The 8806-nt window shown below is 44.5% G+C and overlaps 1 protein-coding gene across 1 annotated transcript in view; it reads right to left on the bottom strand.

The window, feature by feature from the left end:
* Positions 1-8806, bottom strand: part of LOC126385946 (E3 ubiquitin-protein ligase RNF123) — a 181353-nt gene that overhangs the window by 141426 nt on the left and 31121 nt on the right. The window contains exons 20-22 of the mRNA XM_050037990.1: positions 7842-7942; positions 6147-6339; positions 3556-3701 (exon numbers count right to left, since the gene is read on the bottom strand). Coding sequence (XP_049893947.1) covers positions 3556-3701; positions 6147-6339; positions 7842-7942 — 440 coding nt within the window. The remainder of the gene's footprint in view (positions 1-3555; positions 3702-6146; positions 6340-7841; positions 7943-8806) is intronic.

The following is an 8806-nucleotide window of genomic DNA, read 5'->3' as shown; positions in this document are numbered from 1 at the left end:
GCCGCTACAATATGCTATCTACAGAGATAACACTGGCGATCTGAACCGGTCAGTGGCGAAAAAAAGCACTTTTATACGGGACGCATTTGCCCCCATTACCGTTTTAGCTCGTTTTGCGCCTCAATACTGAACCAATTTTAGAATGAGTTGTACCCATGAATCATACGCACACATACACATGGGGAAATAGAGCCCAGGTTGAAAAATACCGAAGTTGTCCTTTAAATAAATCTGGAGATGGAGAAGAAGTTTCCTAGTTTTTGCTGTGAAGTTTTGCTTCCGGTTACTGTGCGCCTGTTTAATGTTTTAAACTGTCAGTAGAGTAACGACAATACGCAGAGTTGGACCACAGAAAGCGGACTGACCAAACGATGGCCGAAGGATCAGGGCCGGGACAAGCAACAGGTCGGCCCACATCCCTTACCTTCAGCCTGACAGCCAAACCTCACTCTCTGCTAATATATGTACGGGCGGCCAAGCCCTGGGAGCCTCAGACGAGTGTTTGCCCTCAGTTATGGGGCTGGTTGTGTTTTTATTTTGTGGTTGGTATTTTCTGATCAGCTGGTAGCAGCAGGAGGTTTCTGCAGGTCTGTGAATTCAGCTGACTGCAACCACAAACAAACTGTTAACTGGATGCATGAAACACTGACCTCACACTGACCTGAACACATCAACGTTCTCTGCTGAACACCGTGCTCCCTTATTGGTCCATAAATCGCTCTATTTGAAACACCTCACTACAACGCTCTGCTCAGACGACGACCAATCAGAGAGCAGAGAAAGAATCACCTTTATTATAGAAAAAATGTCTAACTCAAATCATACGCTCCTGAGCGGTGGCGGAGTCTCATCATCACCACACAGAGCTATAAAGGCTGCGGCAGCGTTCAGCTGTGATGGGTCGTATCTTTAAATGAGGGAAGAGAAGTGACATCAGCAGAGAGGTGAAGAGGTCAACCGTCGGGAGGAACAACCTCTGATTCAACAACGGAGCAGGAAAATGAGAGAGATGGAGCACGGAGAGACGGCAGGGAGAAGGAGGAGTGTCATCATCAGTCGGAGGAAAACAGTCATTAATCTGCTTATTAAAGAAAACCATAAAGATTTATCTTCAGATTCATATTTAACCACAAAAATCACAGAAAGCTAAGAAACACCGTCGCAAAGAGCCGCCTCCATGTCTGATGCAAACATTACCCATGTGCACGGCTGCAGTACGAAGGGTCACATTCAGAGGTCAGACTGTCTCACAGGGGTTAATAAAGCTTCACTGATTCTGATCATGTCGTCTCCTCGGTGTGACACAGCCCGCAGAATAAAGATGGTACTGACTGATGATCACTGAGTCATCACTGTTCAAATAGCTATGTGTGTCTTCACACTGTCACTACGTGCACACACATCTGGAGCTCAGTAACATCTGCAGGCAGAGTGGCAGCAGCTGAAACCTGTGCTGATCTTTTCCTGTAAAAGTCATGTTATAGAGAATCAGCTGACACGGAGCTGCAGAGCTCAAAAAGACTTCCTTCTTTATCCCTCAAAGTTTCATAATTTCACCCTCTTCGCTGATTTGTTGGAAAATACTTTTCCCAGCTCGACGGCCCCGCAGAGTCGGGTCAATGTCTGGTGTTGCTGGTCCAGTCTGGTGTACAAGCATGTACTGGTTCAATTTCATGCAAACCACCTGAACCTGCATTTGTCATTATGACAAGTTTTGGCAAATTAAAAAGTCGCCTACATCATCAACCTGTGCTGACGGCGTCACAGCGTTAAATCCAACTCATATAGCACTGATAATACACAACATGGTAACATGACATTTTGTTTACTAACTGACAGAAACTCATTATTTCAACAAAATCCCAAATTCCCAAATTTGGGATTTTGTTGAAATGACAAAATCCCAAGGTTTCCACAGATTTAGTTTCACAGACTCACCTCACCAGTCACATGAACGTCTGTGTCTGTACTGCGGTTTCCAAACAACATAAATTTATTTTTTTTCAAATTAAAAGACAATTTTTTTATTTATGCTAACTGACTCATTTCTGTCGTGAACTCCAAAAAGCTGCTACAGATTTTTTTCCCAGAACAAAAAGCCACCTGCGAATAAAACTACTTTTAATTTTCTGGACATCATACATATATCATTTATTTACAAAATAAACAGTTTTTGACCCGATAGTGACCCCTGTGGGACCCGAAACTGACGCCTGTGGGACCTCATACTGACCCCTGTGGGACCTGATACTGACCCCTGTGGGACCCGATACTGACCCCTGTGGGACCCGAAACTGACGCCTGTGGGACCTCATACTGACCCCTGTGGGACCTCATACTGACCCCTGTGGGACCTGATACTGACCCCTGTGGGACCTCATACTGACCCCTGTGGGACCTAATACTGACACCTGTGGGACCCGATACTGACCCCTGTGGGACCCGATACTGACCCCTGTGGGACCTAATACTGACCCTTCTGGGACCTAATACTGACCCTTCTGGGACCTAATACTGACCCCTGTGGGACCTAATACTGACGCCTGTGGGACCTAATACTGACCCTTCTGGGACCTAATACTGACCCTTCTGGGACCTAATACTGACCCCTGTGGGACCTGATACTGACCCCTGTGGGACCTAATACTGACCCCTGTGGGACCTGATACTGACCCCTGTGGGACCTGATACTGACCCTTCTGGGACCTAATACTGACCCTTCTGGGACCTAATACTGACCCCTGTGGGACCTGATACTGACCCCTGTGGGACCTAATACTGACCCCTGTGGGACCTGATACTGACCCCTGTGGGACCTGATACTGACCCTTCTGGGACCTAATACTGACCCTTCTGGGACCTAATACTGACCCCTGTGGGACCTAATACTGACCCCTGTGGGACCCGATACTTACCCCTGTGGGACCCGATACTGACCCCTGTGGGACCTAATACTGACCCTTCTGGGACCTAATACTGACCCCTGTGGGACCCGATACTGACCCCTGTGGGACCTAATACTGACCCCTGTGGGACCCGATACCGAATACTGTCTAGGCATGATATGCCGTCACCCATCTGCACAAACTGCTGCCTGTGTCCCTCAGAGCTTTTAAACCCTCTGATACCATATCTGTCCAGTTTCAGTCACTTTGACACAAAACATGAGGAAACAGGCTCCAGGTTGAAAAATGCTGCAGTTGTTCTTTAAGATGTCGTAAGAAAAATGACATCACCACGACTAAAGTCTGTATTCAGATCAGTCAGCATGCAGGAGACGACTCACAGTCACAGTTCAGAGTTTATCAGAGTCTCTGTGTGAAGGTCAGATTCTTACATATGCATAAAATATGCAACATTAACCTTTTGTGTTTGGATCCTGACAGACGCTCACCTCACATAATAATATTCAGCCCTGTCTGACCCGCCCGTAAATCCTCTTCTTCAAAGGACGTGGATGTGTTGAGATCCCAGATTATTCTCCTGGTAACCAAATAGAGCTCCTGCCATGAACAGGAAGTACAAACACACACAGGTGTGTAAACACAGACTCACCTTCCCCAGCTGCTGGTGGACACTCAGGTTGTACATCATCACGATCCCGTCAACTATCTCCAGCAGGGACTTGTCTGTGATTGGCTGATCGGGCTCCTCTAGTGGTCGTCCCAGCAACAGGCCGTCGTTACCATGGCTTCCCTCGACTGCAGGTTGAAGAGGAACCGAAAAGTTGACAATGAGTAAGAGAGGACAGGTGTAGGGTGCTCTGCAGGATCCAGCGGTGACAGCTGTTTCATCAGCATCACACTGTCTTTAATAAGACTTCATACACCGGTCAGTTACAGAGAGGCTCCTCACAGGAGGAGGAGAAAACCAAGGCAGCATGCAGCAGTCTGACTCTGCAACAGTAATGTCTTAATTATTTCAGAAATCAGAATCACCACCCGGCGGCTGTATGACTCCGCCCACCCGTCAAGTTTCTCTCACAGTTTTCCCTCTGCTTCACACACTGTTCCCGAAATATGACACTAAAACATGATGATGTCACAGTCAAGCTGACTTTTGACCGTTTGGATATAAAATGTCACTTCATAATTTTATCCCTAAAGTCCAGTTCAGACCAAAGGCTCGCAAAAACATGAAACCATTTTAGAACATAGCAGGGAAAAGTAGCAGCAGCCGGTCTGAGCTCGACTCAAGCCGGCTGATGATGTCACCTGACAAATGGCCAAAAAGCTGCAAATCAGAACGGAAGCACAGAGAGTCGTTGACTAGAGATGATGCGCCGTCTCACGGTGGTCACTTCCTGTCGACGTTACAGATCAGAAGCACAGAGAGTTGTTGACTAGAGATGATACGCCGTCTCATGGTGGTCACTTCCTGTGAACCAGCAGCTTTTTGTGTCTGTTTCAACTCGACTCGGCGTGAATCTTTGGTCTGAACTGGACTTGAAACATTTGTGTGAAGTTTTGTCATAAGATGACGACATGATGTTTACGAATCAATTAAACTTAATAAAGTCTTTACGTTAATTTTGCCTCTGAACCACCATCTGAACGATAGCTGTGGCCACAGTGTAACGTTCTCATGTTATCCGACCATCCATACGTACGTATGCAAACATATCTCAAGAACGTTTTGAGGGAATTTCTTCAATTTTGGCATAAATGTCAACTTGGACTCAGGACTCTCAGTATCTCGGCATTTGGCGTGATGACTCCGTGTCTTTTAAACCTCAGGTTGACGATCTTCTTAAAAGTTGAGGCTGTTTCTCCTCTGACTGACAGAAAAACACCGGCTGCTGCAACGTTTTAACCAGTTCTGGATTACAGTGATCTGCTGAACATGAATGCATCTGCACATGTTAGACACTGCCTATCATGGCACACTGAGGTTTGTTACAGACTGTAAAGCCCTCACTCATCACTGTACGCTTTATTCCAGGGCTTTGACCTTTTATAGGCTCAGTCACTGGTATCTGTTCATTTATAGAGCCATACTGGGTAAACTGTCATCGTACATATTTACTTTGATTGAACAGAGATCTGACTGTAGCTTCAGTCTGAGATCTCAACACTTGGTCCTGTTGTCTGTTCCTGTTTCTCAGACTGAGCTGGGAGCAGAGTTTTTCTGAGCTCTGCTCCTCTCACTTAAAATAACCTTCAGAAAGAGTTGAATCTATGTGACCTGGTCTTTGCCTGATTTTAAAGCTCTCATAAGTACAAGGACCTCAACTGCGGTGTACTCGTACAATAACAAAGAGATTCTGATTCTGATAAATGAGTCTGTTGGATCTTGTCACTGTGAGTAGGTGTTCTCATATTTCTACATGTTACTGTAGATCTTTTATGGTTTTTATTGTGTTGTTGTTTGTTGCTGTCTCGACCAGGTCTCCTTTAAAAAAGAGTTAGTTGATCTCAACGGGACTCACCTGGTTAAAAATGGGTTAAATAAATAAAATGAAATTGAACTCATTCGAATCTGATCGTCCACAAATACATTGGAAAACTACCGAGGGGGTCCTGGAGGAATTTACAGACAAGCAAACAGATGCTAACTGAGGAGGGTGAAAGGCTGCTGGGTTTCTGCATTGATTTTATGGTTTAATTGATCAAATGACTGATTGTTTTATTTAGTGGGGGGGTGGGACAACACCCAGAGGGGGCAAGATGTAGTGCAGGTGACCTGACATGACTCTGACCAAATTTGGGTATGTGAGGAGAAGCAAATGTTCCCAGAACTGATTATCTAAATAACGGGAAACAGCAGCTTAAGTGACAGGAAGAATTTGGTGGTCAAAGGTCACTGTGACCTCACAAAACGTGTTTGGCACTACCTCAAGAATTTATGCGCTGTTGTCAAGGATACCAAATTAATAAGACAAAGAGGGGATGTGTCTCAGTGATCACGGGCACTCTACGTATTTTACAAGAGAAGAAAAGTGACTGTCTTTGATGTTTTTATCTTTTCATCACATTTTAAATTTTAACGCCCTCTGTGTCAGTTTCTCCCCGTGGAATCTGAAGTGGTTCAGAGTTTCAGTATTTTTTGAGGTATTGTATTGACATTAGAAATTCCACTGTCCTGACAACACTACACACCCCTGATGATGTCATAGTGAGGTCAGTGTGATGCATTTAGTGACTCACTGTCCTCTTCAGTCCTCTGCTCCACGGCGAGCGTGCGAACCTTCACCTTCTCCGGCTGTGTGAGGGGTCGTCTGGGGGTCATCAGACTGACGGCGGCCGTGCTCAGGAAGCGATTGGCTCGACCCAGAGTGGGAGAACTCAACCAGCTGGGCCTCGCCAGAGCTCCGCCCATCGCCGCCGCACCAAACGGCCTCTGTGGTTACAGACGCACAGATTAATAAATCGTGAGGAACTCATGAGCTTCATCAACAGCTGTTTTCCCTCGTTTGTTTCTATGAACTCAGTCTGATTAAATATGATTTATATTTTTTAAATCTTAATTTTTCAAATTAATACAAAAAATTAAAAATTGTAAAAATAAAATTTTGTCTTTTATCAAAGACAAAATTTTATTTTCAAAATGATTCTTTTTATTTGTGCTGTAGCTGTTATGTTATCATTTTTATTAATTTTTTATTTTATCGTATTTTTTAATTTAATTTTATTGTTCTTATTATGTACATCACAGGCTCCCACCCTGGGGGCCCATCCCCCTCTAGGGGTCAACAAAGCTTTGCAGGGGTCGTGAGGACTTCTTGATTTTATGGGATGTTGTTGTTGTTGTTGTTGTTGTTGTTGTTGTTGTTGTCAGCGCAGAATGAATATAGGTTGACAGGATGTGTGTGTATGGAAGAGCGCGTGTGTACACGTGTATATATGTATGTGTATGTGTACACGTGTGTTGTGCGTGCATATGTGTGTATGTAGATTTTGTTTTTTAAGAAGGATCCTGTCGTCATTTGTGTTTTAAGTTTACTTGAAGTGTGTGTTTGTGTCCAGCTGACACTTCTGTCTGTTCTTTAAAACAAAACCTATAAAAAGCAAATCACACAAATAATAATCGTTTGAACATTAAATATCTCTGAGCTGCATTGAATGAACTGAATTGTACTGATGAAGGGTTAGATCAGGGGTCTGCAGCCTTTGCCATTAAAAGAGCCATTTTTGACCAAGAATAATTTGAAAAAATCTGTGTGGAGCCGCAAAACATGTTTGAGCCTTATAATCAAGGTAAATAGCCAATTAAGTCTAAATTAGTGTATACTTATGGTCTAAATAAGCATTTGTTAATATGTTTTACCACAAGGTGGACACTGTGCAGGGCACTGTTTATGATAATTTGGTACTTAAATTTTGCAGAGCTGACAGTGAGAGCAAACAAATCTGTCCACGCACTACTACATTCTCTATTTTATTCAATTTACTTTTTTGGATTTGGCATCCATAGCTAACCAGCCACTGCTATCGAGGTTCAGCAACATTTGGATTCATAGAATGAATTTCCATAGAATTCTTTTCTCAAAGGCTCAAGGAGCCACTGGACAGGGGCTAAAGAGCCACATGTGGCTCCGGAGCCACAGGTTGCCTACCCCTGGGTTGGGGGTTAGTAAAGGTCAAACAGGATTAACAGATCACTGCATCCTGTCTTTTAGAAGCTGGGTTTCATTTAACATGGCTGGATATAAACTTCTGTAGCTGCTGGACTGAGAATGGAGCAGCCCCTCCACAGATGACCACTGTTGTTTGGCTGGAGAGAATATCTGGCAGCCACCTGCATATTTCAGCAGCATTTGGCTGGTGCTGAAATCCAACCCTGATATAAAATATAAAAGTGTGTGCAGACTGGAGTACACAAAGAGAAAGAAAAAAGGAAACCTGAGCTGCTCCGCTCTCCTCGTCCTCGTCCAGGTCATCCATAGACGTGGCCTGGATCTCCGCAGGGTCGATGATGATGTTGGCTTTACTGGCCAAGTCATCTGGTGGACATAAAAAAATACAGTACGTGATATTAATGCAACAGTTCAGTTTGATCCTGACACCTGCGTCCAGGAAATCTCAGATATGATTTATTCTCACACAGACAGACAGACAGGCAGGCAGGCAGGCAGGCAGGCAGGCAGGCAGGCAGGCAGGCAGGCAGACAGACAGGTATCTCAGTGAAACTCTAAGGTCAAACACACATACAGGTTCTTGTTTATAAAGGACACCATGTTCAAGCCGAACACAAACAGACTTCTCTTCACTAATGTGTGTTTACTGTGTGTTAAATGTGTGTCGAAACTTTAGCATTCTCTGGTTTACAGAGCGATTCTTGTCGTACTTTCAGCATAAATATGTCTGTACATTAAGTAAAAAACTGAAACGGTCTCTGCTCTCCATTCACACGTTTTTATTGTCTGTACTGAGGGTTAGTGGAGCCTGGCCGACGAGCCTTCCTTCTTCTGCAGGAGGACCGTTTTAAAGCTCTGCTGCAAGATTGTTGTTTGCAGTCATCTGCACTCACTGGCCACTTTATTAGGTACACCTGTTCAGCTGCTCAATAACAGGTGGCAGCAGAAGTTCAAACGGAGCATCAGAATGATGAAGAAAGGTGAGTGAAGTGACTTTGAACGTGGCATGGTTGTTGGTGCCAGACGGGCTGGTCTGAGTATTTACTGGGATTTTCAGCACAACCATCTCTAGGGTTTACAGAGGATGGTCCCAAAAAGAGAAAATATCCAGTGAGCCAAAATGCCTTGTTGATGCCAGAGGTCAGAGGAGAATGGCCAGACTGGTTCAAGATGATAGAAAGGCAACAGGAAGTCAAATAAGCACTGGTTCCAACCAAGGTGTGCAGAAGA

The sequence above is a fragment of the Epinephelus moara genome, chromosome 24, assembly GCF_006386435.1.
Source record: "Epinephelus moara isolate mb chromosome 24, YSFRI_EMoa_1.0, whole genome shotgun sequence".
NCBI classification, from domain to species: domain Eukaryota; kingdom Metazoa; phylum Chordata; class Actinopteri; order Perciformes; family Serranidae; genus Epinephelus; species Epinephelus moara.
Note: the sequence above shows the minus strand (reverse complement) of the source record. Positions and strands in the feature narration are given on the sequence as shown.